Source organism: Candoia aspera, chromosome 6 (genome assembly GCF_035149785.1).
Source record: "Candoia aspera isolate rCanAsp1 chromosome 6, rCanAsp1.hap2, whole genome shotgun sequence".
NCBI classification, from domain to species: domain Eukaryota; kingdom Metazoa; phylum Chordata; class Lepidosauria; order Squamata; family Boidae; genus Candoia; species Candoia aspera.
The window spans coordinates 56,147,969-56,166,533 of record NC_086158.1 but is presented as its reverse complement, the minus strand read 5'-3'; the positions used below and the strand labels follow the sequence as shown (position 1 = coordinate 56,166,533).

The 18,565-nt window shown below is 39.0% G+C and overlaps 1 protein-coding gene across 1 annotated transcript in view; it reads left to right on the top strand.

Moving 5' to 3' along the window:
• AFAP1L2 (actin filament associated protein 1 like 2) overlaps positions 1 to 18,565 on the top strand; it is a 98,138-nt gene that overhangs the window by 70,218 nt on the left and 9,355 nt on the right. Inside the window, exons 6-11 of the mRNA XM_063307205.1 lie at positions 5,027 to 5,229; positions 6,763 to 6,942; positions 8,618 to 8,707; positions 12,618 to 12,702; positions 16,590 to 16,694; positions 17,361 to 17,572. Coding sequence (XP_063163275.1) covers positions 5,027 to 5,229; positions 6,763 to 6,942; positions 8,618 to 8,707; positions 12,618 to 12,702; positions 16,590 to 16,694; positions 17,361 to 17,572 — 875 coding nt within the window. The remainder of the gene's footprint in view (positions 1 to 5,026; positions 5,230 to 6,762; positions 6,943 to 8,617; positions 8,708 to 12,617; positions 12,703 to 16,589; positions 16,695 to 17,360; positions 17,573 to 18,565) is intronic.

Genomic DNA, 18,565 nt, shown 5'->3' with positions numbered 1-18,565 from the left:
AAACAAAACAAAACTTGCAGCTTACCCATAGAAAAAAATCATTTTCTAAACCAGATGTTTCACCTATCAACATACAGTGTGGTTTAGTGACTGTTATCTCTTCGTCTGATATCAGTTTGCACAGCCTCCACTGAGTGTATAACCTAATAACAAACACTTGATAGTATCTAGAATATGTCCAAACAGCTAACTATTCAGGGTGTGTCCATGAAACTGTTGCAAAATAGAAGTCTTAACTGATCCCATTTATGGCCACAAACCAAATAAGAAGTTGAGCAAATTCCGGGCTAATAGCTGATAGGAAGGAGAATAGGATCCAGCCATCGCTGAACAGGTGGTAAATTTAGTTGCTTAACTAAAACAAAAGGACTTTTTCTAGCTTGATCCTGGATACAACACACTTATTTGCACTGCTACCTCAGTCATCTTCTGCTCCAAAAGAGGAGCAAAGTTGTATGTTTAAATATGAGACTCAAGGGGACTTCCAGGGAAGAAATGGTGAACTGAAGTAATGATCACAGTGGAATGAAGAGCCAGTAAGTAGACTGGCTCTTCATAATTACTCTCCAGATGAGAAGAGGACTTGAGATCACCCACAAGTGCTCCAGACAGTTGCTCCTCATGAGGAGACTGCAAGACAGCAGTCTCCAGTGGGTTTAGAGCTCTGGGAGAAAAAGGGATAGCCATCTTGCTCAAACCGCGGTTGATGCCTTTGAAAGAACACTAAGTTTTCATACTTCCTTTTCTAATCACTTCCTGAAATTGCTTGTTAACTGCTTTTCAGCTATTAGGAAACTTTGGATTGACAACTTTTATAGCAACGGGTGAGCTTCTTTCAATCCCTTAGTGGAAGAAGTTTTAAATACAAGTTTAAAGACTTTAAAAAATTCTTTTTTTGAAATAAACAGCAAAAGGGTGATTAGAACTTTGATTTTGGAAAGTTACAAATGGACTAAGGATCCAGATGGATTTGAAATAAGATTTTGGAATTAATTATAAGAATCCTTTCTGTGGGAAAAATGCTTTTGTTTTGAATTCTTTAGAAAAAACATGATAGGATGGGACTTTGAAGGTTGTACACTAGGGAACTAGAAGGAACTAAAGATTACAATTAAAGGAGAAGAACACTTAAATTTGACATACAAATACAGAATGAAGCAATATATTTTAACTTTGGACATACTGAAGGATATTTTTGAACAATGGACCCAGAAGTTAATTTTAAGAGTGCCTGCCTCTATAGATAAACTGTGTGTAAAAGATGTTATGGAAGAGGAACAAGTTTCACCTGATAAGATTGAGACTGATTGGAAAGTGGATTTGAAAATGATAGGCTATGAGAATGATATGGAAAAAGATGCTACACTGGACATACAAAAGAAACCGGCTGATGTCTTAATAATTAAAAGGGATATACAAATCAAGAGAGTGGCCTGGATAAATTTCCTATATTGGATTTACAAAAGAAGCTTGTTAAAAGTTTGAAGAATTTTTTGAGAAGGGACAAACTAAAAATGAAAAGAAATCAAGTTCTGGGACATTATTTGAAGGGACTAACGATCAAGCTTGTGAAAATTAAAAGGGAAGAATATAAAGTTGATTTATTTGATCAAGGTTAAAATAGATGTTATCTCTAGTAACCCTTAATGGACTTTTGCTGACACCAGGACTGAAATTACGATGCTTTATGGATTTGTTTATAGATAAGAGATGGGATATGGGAAGGAGAGATCATTTGTTGTATTTTAAGAGAAAGTGATAAGTTAGCAAAATTGTTTGTACTTGTGATGAAGGGGGAAGTCATTTCTTTACATATTTCTTTTTCGTTACTATATTCTTATTTTTTTCTTTTTTTCTTTTTTTCTTTTTTTCTGTTTTCTTTTCTTTTTTTAATTTGTATTAGTTTTTATTTTTGCAATTATAAATTTTAAGAAAATTATCATTAAAAAATGTATGAGACTCAAGTCAACTTTTAAGACACAAACTACTAGCTTTATTCAGGTCTTACAATATTCATAGTTCAGTGGGAAATGAGTGAGCTGCAGCAAATTTGGGATGTTCACTCTGGCCTGTCCCTCTCCATTAGGATGGCTATGGAGAAGAGCTTGGAAATTTCTTTTTGCTTAATTATGGCTTGTTAGGTTACCTAAAACAGTGGTTCTCAACTGGTGATAGATATGCTACAGGAGGACACAAATTTAGTTAGGTACTGTAAATCAATGAAATTTAAGTCTTTCAAACTTACTCTATGTTTAATGCCAAAAAGCCTGTAAATGCATAAATGTCTTTCTGGGAAAACTTGATCTTTTTGTTTCTATCATGGTGGGATCCAGGTTCTTTGAAAAAGTGATTGGTTAGACTTAAAATACGAAAGTTTGAGAACCATAATCTAAACTGTGATTAGTCTTATGGTTCATGACAAACAGTGGCTAAGCAGAACTGTAAATGAAAACTTCCAGTCTCTTGCTCCTCAGTTGCTCATTGATGTTGTACTAAACTGTGATATAATATGAAGTTCAGACACAGGCATTGTTATTGCTATAACAACCAAATCTGTCCTAACAGCCAGGAACCACGCTGAGACAAGAATAGGTCTCTAGTGTTTTATTACTGCTACATGACAGAAAATCCTAACAAACTGAAGAAGCATGGGAAAAACCCAGACATATAAACCCCAAAGGCTAAGGCGGGCCCGATCTGTGTCTCTTTGAATGGCTACCTAATTCCTCAGTACTACGCATGCGCTTTACAGCCTGGATGGGAGCCCCCTGCTCGCCATCCTTACTCATGACAAAATCTGATAATAGGAGTGTGCTTGATTGCAACATTTTTAAACGATTTGGAAGCATGTGAAGATGATGCAGCATTATTTTGTGCAAGAGTAAAAATACAGGTCAAGGCTTGAGATATTCCCATGGATTTGTGAAGTAGGAGAGATTGTACAAAATCAGAAACAGTACGGCTGTGCAGTGCTTTGGATTCAATTACAGGTAGTCCTCACTTAACAACCATTTGTTTAGTGGTGTTTCAGACTTACAACGGTGCTGAAAACCCCAACTTGCAACCAGTCCTCACACTTATGACTGTCGCAGCATCCTCCCTGTCACATGATCACAATTTGAGCGCTTGGCAACAGGTTCGCATTTATGACTGTCACACTGTCCCATAGTCACGTGATTGCCATTTTTGACCTTCCCAGCTGGCTTCCAGCAAGCAGAAGCAATGGGGAACTGTGTGATTTGCTTAACGACCACATGATTCGCTTAACACACACGGTGATTCACTTAACAACTGCCACAAAAAAGGTTATAAAATTGGGTTTGCTTAATGATTGCTTCACATAGCAAGCGAAATGCCGGTCTCAATTATGGTCATTAAGGAAGGACTACCTGTACAGAAGGGAGCTTTGAGGTATACAGGAATGTGAACGTGGCACCTATCCACAGCTGCTCAGTCCTAGGCACAACTGCTTTAAAGAACTGCAGAAAGATCCTGTATTGGCACCTTTAAGGAACTGAATTTAAAGCATTGCATTGCCTTAAAAAGCAGTCCCCTGAGAATTATTTGTCATGTAGTACAAATTAGTGTAAAATAGTGTAAATTATTTGTAGTGCAAATTTCATCATTTAAAGAAAGACACAAAGTCTTTGCAACAATGAGGATTCCAGGACAATAACCAAAAGAAAAAAAAGAAGAGCCAGTTTGGTCTAGTGGTTAAGGCAACGGGCTAGAAACCAGGAGTCTGTGAGTTCTAGTCCCGCCTTAGGCGTGAAAGCCGGCTGGGTGACCTTGGGCCAGTCTCTTTCCCTCAGCCCAACTCACCTCACAGGGTTGTTGTTGTGGGGAAAATTGGAGGAGGGAGGAGTATTTGGTATGTTCACTGCCTTGGGTTATTTATAAAAATAATAAAGGCGGAGTAGAAAAGAAATTTTAAAAAATGAAGGGTATTGGATAACATTTTTTTCCATTTGTTTGTAAGGCTCATGAAATGAGGAAATGTTAGTCCCCCCCCCCATTAAATGCTAGTTTGCACATGAAGAAATCAGTGATCAGAGCAATAATCAGAAAAAAAAAGGTGATATGGCATGGAATAAGGTTCAGCTGCATTGCACTATTTTCAGCATTAGGTTGTCCAAAACAGGTATGTGGACATACTTTCAGTATGGTATCTTCAGACCTTCCTTTTCTTCTATTTCCTGCTTTTTATAATATTCACATTGACTTTTTTAAAAAAGAAAATAATTATTTTAATGCAAGATAAGTTACAACAACTACAGTTCTTTGTCATTAGTGATTCTGGCTAAGAGTGATTGGTTTTGAAATCTAAGGCACTTGAAGGTCATCAATTAGCGTGGTATAATAGAATCTAGAATTTATAAAAGTGATACATTCTGTCACTTCAAACTGAATAAAATCCCTGTGTGAAATTTGCATGCTATTATCAAAAAGTATCACTGTGAGATTAATCCATTGGTTGGATTAATTAAAATAGAAGTGTTGACTGTACAGATATTCAAATTATAGGTGTACTTGTTCTATCAAAATTAATACAAGGGTTGATGGGTGCACCGTTGGGAGATCTGAAAGAACAGGTTAGGGATAGAACATCATGGAGAAAATCGATCTTTGTGGTCACTAGGGGTTGAAAACAACCTGATGGCACATAATCAATTCTTTTATATCAATGTGATTCATGCCATTCACCTTTCAAATTAGATTAGAGCTTGATCTATGATTGCAGCCCAAATGAGGTGGTGGTTGTTATCACATTAAAAAGTTTCATATTCATTGGATAATGATCTTCTGCATGCTGATCAAAGTGGAATGGGAGTAAAGTTGCCATATTTTCTTGAACAAGTTATGATGGTTTAAACTTTACAAGTTCTCAAGCCATCTTTACCTTTACTTCTGTTTATCTCTGTCATGCATGCTAGAGTGCGCTGCCACTTGCCTATTGGAGCATAGAAGAATCTAATCCCTTCCTAACCTGGATGTAAATATAATGGACTTTTCCCCTTGAATGCAGAAGATGAAGCTGTCAGCAGCTCCTATGAATCCTACGATGAGGAAGAGAGCAGTAAAGGCAAGTCAGCCCCTCATCAGTGGCCATCCCCTGAAGCATCTATTGAACTTATGAAAGATGCCCGGATCTGTGCTTTTCTCTGGCGGAAGAAATGGTTGGGCCAGTGGGCCAAGCAGCTTTGCATGATTAAAGACAACAGATTGTTGGTAAGTATTTGGTGAGCCAGAAAGTATGTTTAAAATATAAATTATTCTTGAAGTTTTTTTGTTAAAACTTTAAACATGAAGAATTCAGAAAAGAGAGATGGCAAATAAAACCAAAAGGGCTATTTAGTCTGTGAACTTGCTTCCTACCAGTAAGCAAACAAATATTTCTGGGAAGCCTGTAAGTAGGATGTGAAGGCAATCTAAAATGAGACCAAATAGTTTAAGGATATGTGATTTTCAGATGCTTTGGACCACAAATTTTACTCTCCTATTTGTGATAGCAGGTTATAGAAAGGTTCTAGCTTTCCCATTCTTGAAATAGCAGCTAATGGTACTCAGGACTGAAAGTGTTTGCAGAAGAGCTGTTGGGACAGAGGAAATGGTTCAGGTGGGGAGGAACATGGAGGAATTTTAACTGGTATGGTTCATAATAGGAGATGGGAAGCAATCACAGATATATAGTGGAGGTAATTCTTGCCACTCTTTACTGTATTTCTACTCTGTGGTATATTTGTGTGTGAGAGAAAGCATACATGGATTATATGTAATCTTGTGGGAGAAGTATAGGATTAGGCAAAGGAACAGCTCATGAGATTTTAATGTTTGAGGTGACTAACAAGCTGCTTCCCCCGCCCCCCGCAATATCATTTCAGTATTGGTGATGAGAATGTATGCTTGAATAAATCTAAGCTTAGTTACATGGTACACACAAAAATGTTATTAAATGTAAAACTGGGTAGAGGCCTTCCTTCTCCTCTATATTGGATAGTTTTAATTTCCACTTTGTAACCCCCAACAATTCTGTATTACTTATTCTTACATTTTTACAATTCTATGAATCATTTATTTCATAATTTCCACATGAAACACATGACAATTGGTTTCTCTTTAAATAAATATTATTTATTACCTGTGACATAAATAGCAAGCCTACCTCTTTAGATACATTGATGTTTGGCATGTTTGGTCCCCATTAAACATGGCATAGGACCAGGTTATCTGTGGGAACACCTCTCCCCAAGGGTACCTGCCCATCCCATCAGAGTGGATGATAGGGTAGGCATGCTCCAGGTCCCTTCCCTTAAACATTGCCATCTTGTGGGTCCTCAGAAGTGTGCCTTTTCTGTTGCAGTGCCTGCCCTGTGGAACACCCTCCCCCCTGAGATCTAACAGTGCCCCCTCCCATTTAGCCTTCAGGAGAGCACTTAAGACCTGGTTCTTTATTTTACTTGTTTGTTTGTTCGTTTGTTTTCTATCCCGCCTTTATTATTTCACCCAAGCGTTGGGACAGGGGGAGGTCAGAGCAGGATTAGAATGTTGAGTTGCATCAGAGAAGTGTGGTTGTGGTGCCAGGTTTTCCTTTTTTCTTTTAATTTTATCATTTTTTGTTTTATGATTGTTTATTGTTTTATTGGCTATAAGCCACCCAGAGTTGGTTTTAAGATGGGCGGCTATAGAAATATTTTAAATAATTTGAAATAAATGAATTAACTTAATAAATAAATTAACTGACCATCCTGCTTTTGTTCCCAGTGCTACAAGACTTCCAAGGACCATAGTCCTCAGCTGGATGTTAACTTGGTAGGCTGCAGTGTCATTCACAAGGAGAAGAATGTGAGAAAACAGGAACATAAGCTGAAGATCATCCCCATGAATGCAGATGTGATTGTCTTAGGTTTGCAAAGTAAAGACCAGGCAGAACAGTGGCTCAGAGTGAGTGGAACCATCTTTCTTGGCAGTGTCTATTACTCCAGGTTGTGGGGATTTCTTGAAGCCGCAATTGCAAATGCCAGCAATGAACTTGGTCTATAATTTACCCTATTCATTATCATATCCCTTCTCTAAATCAAGATCTTTCTTTCTCACTTTTATACATTTCCCAGTGATCAGCTTAAGAGCAAAATTTTCATTTGCACATACCCTGCCTGGCATGCAGTCACATGCACTTCCCAAATTTTTCTCATTGTCACCTTCTGTTTGCTTTGAATCAGGATTCTGCCAAATATCTTCCTAGCATGCTAAGAAATTAATCCCTCTCTAGCTTTTGCATTACTTTGCTACCTTTCCCTTTGTATAATGAGCAGTTACAGCATTCTTCAAATCATCAGGCAAAGGTAGAGCTTCCACACACATAGTGCCTTTCAGTAATATGGAGAAGTTGTAAACTAGGGTTACTCCCTAGTCATACCCATGCCACAGACAGCATTCCCTGCTAATAGTAAAGGCAGAACCAGTCTGTCTTGGTAGATTTTGGCCCTTGTGTCACAAGTGCAACTAAAAGCCAGTGTTATCCCAAGCGTGCTCATGCTGTTCTGTGCATGTTAGGATCTTTAATTTATAGACTGTCTTGCAAGCCACCATGATGTTTTTCCACTTCCCACCAATTAGGAGATATTTGCAGTGTATTGACTCATAATCAGACTAGGGAAAACATATTTCCAACTGTCAAAATGAATGTGTTTGACAACTGGATGGGGAGAGGATTCCACTTGCATGAAAGGCTTAGAACTTGTTGTTGCATTTTGGAACTGCCAAGCAAATATCTAGCAGGTTTTACTTAGAGGATACTGATCTTCTGGGCTTTCAAGGGATAAACACCCAATGTTATGTGGCCATGCCCTTGCCATTTGACATTTCTGTTCTTATTATTTTGATTTTTCTGCATCTGGATTGTTGCCTCGATTTTCTAAACCAAAGACCTCTGAACTGAGGTTAGCTACGAAAACACAGGGAAATTCTTAATGTATAGTCAAGTAAAAATTTCCAAGTACAAAGCAAGTACATGCTGCTTGGTAAATCTTTTAAAAGTGCAAGAATGCTGACTGGGAAAGCACTAGGCCTCTGTCTCTAAATGAAACTAACCACAGCATAAAATACATGTACAAACTCCTTGGTGTAGCACAGGGTTAGTTTGTCAGCCCAAAGTGGGCTAATCTTGTATTCCTCTCATGGCTGTTTTTATCTGCAGTGGTCAGCAAGGCTTTTTATAGCACAGACATTAAGATAATTTTCATCTTCTAATAAGTGGAAGAGGATTTTTTTTTTTTAAAAAGTTGGCACATGCAGTGTTTTGCATTTTGATATCTACTGACACACACAGAGACTGTTGCATAAGAAATCATTCCCAATTAGTGTAGAACAATGGTGGGCTTCGCCCAACACATCCTCTAATTTGGTGCACTGTTTATATATCTGTTCTGGGCTTCACTTTCAAGCAGAGCTTTCTGAAAGAGCTCAGCTTTTATACCTATTAACTTCAAAGTTGCTTTGCTTAAACTGACTTATGCTTCAGTTAAAATTAGCAGAACACTTCACAGCACAGAAGAAAATAAAAGATGTAGCTGGCCATAAGACAAGAACTTGCTTACAGCATGCTTTTTCCCCTCAGGTAATCCAAGAAACAAGTGGCCTCTATCCAGATGGGCTGTGCGAAGGAAATCAGTATGTTCCAGACTTCCAGCGGTTCAATAATCCAAAAGTATGTCATATCTTTTGAAAGGGATGCTTAAAAAGTAGCTCTTAAAATCTTCTGTTGCATAATATTTTTAAAACTATCTGATTATATAAGAGAAGTAACTCCCACCATCAAAACAGGAAAATGGTTGAAACTTGCACATGTAAAAAATCCAGCCCTTTTTGGATGCTGCAAGTAGAACAGCATCAAGCAGCTCTTCCATTTCTTTACAACAAAATGTCTTTGTATCCACTTATCTTCCCAATAAGTTTGTTTCAAGTAGCTTTTAGACAGAGCTTATAGATTTAGTTCTGTTCAAACCCAAATGAAAGCACTATGTAAAGTAGCATTCCGAAAAGGGAGAAAGTTTGAAAATCCTTCAAGTTATATGGCAGAGATAAGGGCAAATTGCTTTGTATGGGATGTATGGCACTGGAAGTGAACAGGCCAATAGAAAAGATGAGACCATTTATACATACATAAATGATCAGATATCTTACGGTTGTTCCTTCTTCTGCTATATGATTCAGCCAACAGATTCCTGCCTGCTGTACTGGAAATCCATTGGATCATAAAATGTTACAGTAGTCATCTGCCTGTCCAATCAGACTGAATAGTGCCAATTCCCTCCAAGTCCTACCTATCAGAGAAGGCTATCTGACAGAATGTAGGAAACAGACATTTTTGATGGCTGCCTCCATGCTTTGAAATCCAGTCTACCTTTTCCCTCCTGGGTTTCAGAAGAGCAGTTAAGACCTGGATTTTCCATCTAGTCCAAGAGGAAGGCATGCTTTAAATGTTGGGTTGCATTGGTGGGCACATGACTTCGTATTTTTTTCTTTTCTTTTAATCCTTCATGGTGCTGTTGGGATTTTTATTATTTTTTCAGTGGGTTTATTTTTATTAAGGGTTTTTTAAAATAAAGTTTCTTATTGTTAGCCACTCCAAGCCTTCAGGAATGAGCCCTGTACAAATACAGTAAGTCAGTCAATAAATACATACATACATAAATGGTCAGAGCTCCTTGAGCCAGGGTTTAACTCTTGATTAGCAAGTTGATCTATCATGTGTTACTGAGAAAGAGACAAGGTGACTAAAGAAGAAGAGTTACTTTACCCAGATGTGCCCACCATGTTTTTGAGTGTAGCCATTAGTTAAGATTTGTTAGGTGGATTGGAGGAGCTACAAAGATCTGTCAAGGTACTCCAGTCATTCAATTGCCACATTTGAACTATATACAGTACCTGCTAGTGGGACAAGAGAGAGGATTGGGATTCAGGTGGATTATTTCCTGTTACCAGTATTCTCACAGCTTGAGCTGATAGAATTGGTCTTAGAGATGGCTTTAATTTTCCTTAATTGGTTATGCTGTGGAAGGGGTCTTCAACATTCATACTGAGGCCCCATCACCAGGAACAATGGAAACCATTGGCTATCTCAGTTAATATCTCTCCTGTGTCCCAGCAGTCACAGCAAAACAGTCTTTCACCATGGATTTTGCTGATGAAGATGAAAGTGGTAAGGGAGTTCAAAAGAAGTCACAGGCAGATTATCTTTTAATAGAGTTCATATTTACTTGGGACTCTGCATGGAGAAGATACGGTGTGCCCCAGAAGATGAAAGTATCTCAGGAAAATTTCTGAATGCTTTATGACACTTTCAGCAGCTACAGCAGTCAATCTTGTAGAACCTCTGATTGACTATGGAATGAGCTGGTAACTTCTAATTTTTATTTTTTTTTACTATTCTATGGATTTTAGGCTCCTTGATTTTCTAAAGTATGTAGGGCAGGGGCCACACCATTTTGGTGAATTGGGAGGGAGTATGTAAGAGCTGCACCAAGTGAAGACATTATACCATAAAAAAGGGAAGAGAGAATGCTCAGGGTGATTTTTTTTTTTTTTTGTATTTTCTTAGGAGGATTGGGATTTTTTAAGCTGTTAAGCTTTTTCAAAGATTTACTTTCCTATTTTTATCTTATTTTCTACTCAGAATCAGTAGAATGTTATTTGGCTGTTTTTATTGAATTTGGTGTGCCAAAAAGTGACTTGGAACCCACATACATCCCTCACTGAGCACAGAAGCCTAAGAAAAGCATCTTGGATGGAAAACTTGGAACAAATTCAGTCAAACATAACCTAGAGCCCATTTAAAGGCTATTCTGATGGCAGTAAGGCCTTCTTTCCTACTGGTGTGTCAGTACCAAATTGCTTAATAGAGTTGTTGATGTTGTTTCAATTGGAGCTGCTATGTTCTGAGCTGCGGAGGAGAAAGGAGTGTTCTCAATAACCTGCTGTGATGCATTTGCAAAACAATTTGCTGATTAAATTGCTCACCTCTATTCCAACTTGGACTTGTTCTACGAAAGTTACTGATGGTGTTCAGTTTTCATGGATGAGACTTAACTCACTCATTTCCTAGAAATGAACTGAACAGTTTGTTTTAAGGGTGGGAATGGGAGCTGAAGGGCTCTGGGATGCAAACCGCTAACTCTACAATCCTAGATGCCCCCACTCAGCAGAAAAGGCTGAAATAGTGCTACTAAGTTGTTCCCCTACATTGTGCCACTAAATTTGGCTCTGCAGGATTCCATCTGCTTCTAGCTATCTACAAGAAGCTGCTAGCTCATGTGGAATTTTAGGGAGTGGTCTGATTATTATTTTGGTAATACCCAGCTCAGTTTTTGGTCAACTGATACTAAGGAGGTTTTTGAAGTTCCCTTTTCCACATGGCTTGGCTACCATGAACAGACTTTTCCCTCTTATTTTAATATGATTAATTCTTCTACAGAATGAGCTTACCTCCAGAATTCTATAATGTTTCTGTCTCGTAAAAGGAGCTGCATTTTCCTGGATATAGCGAACATTTCTTTCCCCAGTAGATTTCCTGCTGGATCATCAAAAAGAAAGCTTTGGTGAATTAAACTAATAGCAAAAGGATATTTCATAGAACTTACTGTTGTGCTTGTTTATATTTTATTATCAGTATTATACTTAAATGAACATGTTTTTAACCTAATCAACCAAAATATAATTGAGCAATGAATGTTATGAAAGAGGAAGCTTGGGGGGAAGATTAAGCTTCTCCATTTGTGTGCATGTTGTTGTTTATTCGTTTAGTCGCTTCCGACTCTTCGTGACTTCATGGACCAGCCCACGCCAGAGCTTCCTGTCGGTCGTCAACACCCCCAGCTCCCCCAGGGACGAATCCATCACCTCTAGAATATCATCTATCCATCTTGCCCTTGGTCAGCCCCTCTTCCTTTTGCCCTCCACTCTCCCTAGCATCAGCATCTTCTCCAGGGTGTCCTGTCTTCTCATTATGTGGCCAAAGTATTTCAGTTTTGCCTTTAATATCATTCCCGCAAGTGAGCAGTCTGGCTTCATTTCCTGGAGGATGGACTGGTTGGATCTTCTTGCAGTCCAAGGCACTCTCAGAATTCTCCTCCAACACCACAGTTCAAAAGCATCGATCTTCCTTCTCTCAGCCTTCCTTATGGTCCAGCTCTCGCAGCCATATGTCACTACGGGGAACACCATTGCTTTAACTATGCGGGCCTTTGTTGTCAGTGTGATATCTCTGCTGTTAACTATTTTATCAAGATTTGTCATTGCTCTTCTCCCAAGGATTAAGCGTCTTCTGATTTGTGTGCATAGTGGTTCCAATCAAGCTGCATTGCTGTTTGCCTACAGTCAAATAAAAAAAGAAGCAACTGCTTATTTAGTGTGGATGTGTAAATGTGTTATCATTCCAAGAGCAATAGATACGTCCATATTCTTGCTTTTTATTGTACCATCCATGGTTTTCTGACATTGCCCCAAACACATTTGGTAAAGGCAAAGTATAATATTCTATCAGGCAGAAGAGTACTTCAGCCCAATACTTTATAATTTTCCCAACCTTGGTGATGGAGATTGTCCTTTCTTCTTTGCAGATGGAGCCATCAGAGAGATATTTGGGGGCATCAGAGAGTGGAAGCAGCACTGATGGTCACATGGAACTGATGGAAACAAAGGATGGTAAGTGACGTTGAATTCAGAAAGTCCCCAACCTAGTACCCTTCATATATGTTGTAGGTTATAGTCCCAACACATCTGGAGGAAGCTGAATTAGGAGAAGGGAGAGATCAATTAAAGTAGCTCTCTCTGCTTTATACTGAATTTGCAGGTTGCCTGGTTGAAAGGGAATTGGTTAGAGGAGCTTCTCTGCCAAGTTAATTTGTTCTCTACACTAACTGAACTATATAGCTTCTGCCAGGGATAGTGAAATAGTTTACCTTGGAGAACACAGAAAACTGCCACATACCTGTTTGTCAGTCTAATCCACTACTGTCTGTTTTGACTGGCAATGGTTGTCCAGGGCCTCGAGCAAAAAGAGATCTTTCCCATCTCCTCCTATCTGAATTTTTAATTACATACCAGGAATCAAATGTGGGACCCTCTGTGTGAAAAGCTTATGTTCTCCTACTAAGCTATGATCCCTTCCCAAAGGAGGGAATTCAGCCATTTTTGGCACTTTTTAAATTGAAGGCATTATATCCTGATTCCTTCTCTCTATACAGAGATAAAACTTTGCCACTCAGAATAATATCAGAAAGAGGAAACATCCTACCTGAAACTAAATTGCATTTAACCTGTTGGAATTTGAGAGTAAGCATGTTTTAGATTTGATTATTAGCTGGATATTTTTTTCTGGAACTGATGCACTACAAACAGTACTAGTAGGCCAGCAGCTTGTACCAATTGCAGTAAATCTAACCACTTATCAAGAACTTACATGCCAAGAATATATTGCAGTTAAGTGCTTGGTGGCATGAACTATTATCTGTATTCATCCTGAGAATTAAAGTAAACCAAAATGGCAAAAAAGGATTTAATGTAAACAGAAACAGAAAAGGACAACCACATTAAGACAGGATGAACACCCTCCATTTGCCACAGACCTCATCTGGGTTTTCAGTCATTCTGATTCAGATTGTTGTAAAAACTTGATTAACTTTGCGAACATTTGAAAAGGAATGCTTGCAAACACAGATACTTTCCCCAATTCCTCAGAAGAGAGGATGGTTCAAAGAAAAAGAACTCAGCTTTTAATCACAAGACTCTTCCTCACTTCCCCCTAACCATGACGATGCTTTAGCACTTTTTGTTGCCATGTACTCATCAAGGGGCCTTTGTCTCACCCCCAGCCCTTATCTGAGGCATTTGAACATGATCTCTTCTCCCAACTCAATTTTTGCTGTGGACATGATCTGGCACACTTCACTGACCATTTAGCTGATTATGTGGTTTGGAGCTAGGATCTGCTCAGCTTGTTGCTTTGGGCTACTGCAGGCATATCCCTTCCTTCTAGTTATTGGGAGTTGCTCTCCATGGCCATTTTGGAATGGGTGGCAGATGCCTGCCTTCTGCAGGGTCATCTGCCCTTATAAAGTTTGACTGATGTTTCTGAAGAGCTTGTCCAAATAAACATGGACTCAGCGGTCTTCTGAAAGAGCTGTAGACCTGATTTTTAAACAGGATTACAAGACTTTTGGAAGAGTGCAGGCCTGTCCTGGGAGACAGATAGTTGGGTGTGTCCTGCTAGTTCTCTCACCACTAGGTACATTAAAGGTTTGTTGGCCAAGAAGGCCTGTGACTTGGCACCCAATGAACCACACTGAGGTGGGAAGGTCCTTTGTTCTCTCTTATTTCTGTGCACAGCAACAAGCGAGGGCTCAAGCAAGGACTCCTGCCCAAGTGCAAGAGCCTGGAACACCACACCTGACTTCTCTTTTATACATTTTCTAGCAAGGAAATAAAGGCAACAAAATGTCTTTTTGGCTATTTCTTTTAGCACTTGCGCAGTAACTCTACATGCTACATGCTGTCCCATAATACCCCTTAGCATGTTCTGTGTTTTCTAAGACCCCCACCTTAGGGGTGTGTGCTTTACTATGTTAATTAGCCCTTAGGTCACAGCTAGGTCAGTTGATGGTCTCGTAACTCGGTCGTTCTGCGGTTTCTGAATACTTTGAAACCAATCTTCCTTTTTTCCAAGTACAGCAGGCCTTCCTGCTGTCAGTCACCTGTTCAACCCACATCCTTTTGAAACTTAACCACGTGCATTAAACAATGATTTTCCACCTGTGCCGTCTGGTTTTCCTCTGCTACAACGAAGATTTGTATGGCTGTATTTCTTACTATGTTTATTATTGTCATTACTTCTGAGGACTTGCTCAAGAGCAATGCAACTTCCTCCTGACTGGTGAATGCTCCCAGGACCAACGTTATGTAGCAGTAGTTCCTGGATCTGTGCAGTGTACCACAGTTACTTATGTTGCCCTTGGGAGGGGCAGCCTCATTTTGTTTACTCCATTCTGTCTTTGGTGGCACTACATGCTATGGTTGCTGTTGGGCCAAGCAAATGGCAAAATTTCAGAAGTCTACTGTGGCACATGTGTTCTCCATGGTCATCCACTGGCTACTTCCCGATATTGCTAACTCTCAAGTCAGAACTGGACTCCTGGTCATTCACTGCCTGCACTACCATTCTCTTGCAGCACTAGTTATGGGGGGAGATTACTGTGATCACTTCCTCCCACTTCATCCCACATGCCCCTCTAGACTTTTTTATCTGTGGTTTGCTGTTTCTTAATACAGATTTAGTGCTGTTTCAGAAGAGCATTATTCCTGTGCACAAAATAGCCTGGAATACAACTAACAAGTACTTTACCCCATGCCCCTCCTCTGTGCCTGTTACTTGTCAGCTAGGCTGTTTCTAAACCCAGATTTGGCCATAGGCAGAAATAGCTTGATTTACAGCTAACAGGCAGAAAAAGTTGTGAAGACACTGAGAGAACTCCCTCCACAGCTCACCTTAGCTCCTAGCCATTAGTTGCTAATCCCACTGTTCTAAGCATCTGTCTAAACTTGTCCCATCCTGTCCTAGGGGTTGGGAGAGGGTCCTAATGCTTGATGGGCAGGAGATCAATCTGAGGGATCCTGTTCTCAACCTTGCCCACAATAAGTAAGGACAGTACCATTTAATGGCCTCATTATTGTGGCAGAATAAGGATCAGCAATGGGGGCAGCACAGTTCATGCTAGCATACTTTTCTGCCAGCTCAAGGGCTTTCATACAGCTTTGAGGAAGAGCCTATGCAGACATGAAGAAAGGAGGGCCTACTGTAGCCCAATAAGATCCAATTTTACTGAAATAATGGTTCTGAAATTACTTAAAAGATACAAGTCCTTTAATCCCAGCAGAAAATTTTATTTTTGAGCATGTCTGAACTATCACATCAGCATATATTTGAGTAGTTTGGAAGGGACGACCTACCCATTTGGTGTACAGGGCTGTTGCTTACTGATTCTATCCAACCTGCCTTACAATGGATTGAGTGAAAACAGGAAAGAAGTGGAGTGAAAAACAAGCTCTGTTTTAAGTTATGGACCCAAGCTGACTTAAAATAGGATGCATTTTTTTCCAGTGTAACAAGTATACTTTTCATACCTCCCTTTTTGAATACTTGCCCCATCCCTAACTTACATATTTCATAGTTATCAAGGTATCACCAATCAATCAACTGAGGACAGCTAAGTATCTTCAGGCACAGAAGTAGGTTAACATTTCTGTAACCCTTTTGTTTTCCTTCAAGCATTTCCAAGAAGGAATCAATGTCTGGGTCATTATGGGGTCAGGGCCTACAAAATATCAGCTTTGCATTCAGAAAATAGCAGAAAACATGGTTTGTTTTTTAAAATCTTGGAGTTATCCAAAACTGATTTGGTTGTGCAAGAATTCTTCATACTGTTGTGAAGATGGATCCTGTATGAAATTGCATCCATTTTATAATGAGCTGATGATGATCACTTTATTCAGCAATAGAATTTAATATGTAGCTTTTTTATTTCTTACTTATTCAGCTAAGAAGAAATGCACACCTGGGTTAAAACTGAGCAACCTGATGAACCTTGGGAGAAAGAAATCTGCCTCCCTGGACAATCCAGAGAGATCTTTGGATACTTGCAGTAAGTGGCCTTTACAAAATGCTGACACTTTTCTGTGTTATTTGAATCCCTGTCATTTGCAGGGAAGACAACCCTAGAGAATGATCCAAAAGGAGAACTTTAGCATAGCGATTTTGACCAGAAAATAATAGAAAGCATTACTATGCCTCCAATGCTCCTTTTGTTCTTGTCAAAATCCATACAGTGTTCAGTAATACACTTGGAAGAATTCTGAGAGTGAGCCTAAACTTTTTAAAGAAAGATCCAGGTTCTTGTTTGTTGTTGTTGTTGTTGTTAATCTTTTTCGCTCAAAACGCAATCCAAAATCAAATTTTGACCATTCAGCCATAACTTATTTATGTAGCACAGGTTGCATTTGGTTGGGGGTTGAAAGGTGTAGGGTGATAGCCGTGTTGTTATCAATTAATTAATTAGTTATAATAGGTGTTTTTTTAATATCAGAATTTGGATCTTGATTTGTATGATGGTTTGATTAACATGTTCATTGTGTCATTGGGTTGGAAGGAGTCTTAGAGGTCTTTTAGTCTAACACCCTGCCCAGGGCAGGAAAATCATGCATGTTAGCATGTTCTTGTCCACTGACAACAGATCATCTATAGAGGGATTGATAGAGAATTCTGGGTTCCACTAAGAAGGAAAATATTATTAACGTTTCATTCTTCACAGCATATTTAAATGTACTAGTGAACAGCCAGTGGAAATCCTGTTGGTGCCATGTGAAGGATGGCCAGCTCCACTTCTACCAGGACAAAAACAGAAACAAAGCAGCTCAACAGCCTTTGAACTTGGTGGGCTGTGAAATTATCCCAGACCCAAGTCCTGACCATTTCTACTCATTTCGTATCCTGCACAATGGTGAAGAATTGGCCATGTTAGAGGTATGGATGTCATTCTCTCCAGAAGCTGGTGAACACAACTGAGTAGCCATTCACGGGAACATATCACAAGGCAGTGTTGGAAGCCATTTAAAGGGATTTAGCTTCCTTTCTGCGCATAGCCAATTTCAATAACTTACGACACATATCCAAAGCTTATTTCATTGAGTAGCATAAAAATATAATACAGAAAGCGTGAGAGAGAGCAAAATGAACTTTTAATTCATTTTCCTTACACTTCAGCCAAATCAGTCCGGAAGGTAACTTATTGTGACAAAATAGTACTCGTAATTTTAGATGTAGCACTATAATTAAAACAGCAACCATAGTGTAATTTGAAACAGCAGGAAAATAATAGTAACAATAAATCTCCAACACTTGAGTTTCCAGAAAGAGATGCAGGTCACAGTAGTATAGAACCATTTTTCACCTCAAGGTTGTATTTCTTTGGAGAAAACTTTTGGATTATCATGCTGGTATAACAGGGTCAAAACTTGTGCTAAGTGGGACCCTTCCCTTCCCCTTTTCTTTATTCTCCCCATACCTTATTGTTTGCTAGGTTCATCTGCTTTCTAAATGACCTTCCTTTTAAAGCCCATAGAAATATTGAGCTTTTTTCACTGATTGGTCATGCAGGTTTCCTCTCTAATGTTTGGGATTGCTTAAAATAATCATTGTTGTTAGATCTGTGAGAAAAAAAAATCCATTGAACACTACACCAGCAAATTTACAGTTCAATAAGTCAATTATGCATTTAAAAATAAATAAATATGAAGCTGCTTCTAATGATCCTTACCCAGGACCTTTTGTTCTACCTCCCACTATTCACTTTTAAATATTTTTGTTTTTTAAAAAAAGTTCAGGCTGAGGGCCCAACTTCTTTTTTCCAATTTGGCTGTTTCCACCTTGTCTCCATTTCCAAATGGCATATTCTCTCTCTTACTCATGCCTGCAAACACACATAGGAAAGAAAGTACTTGAAGCTAGAACATAGGA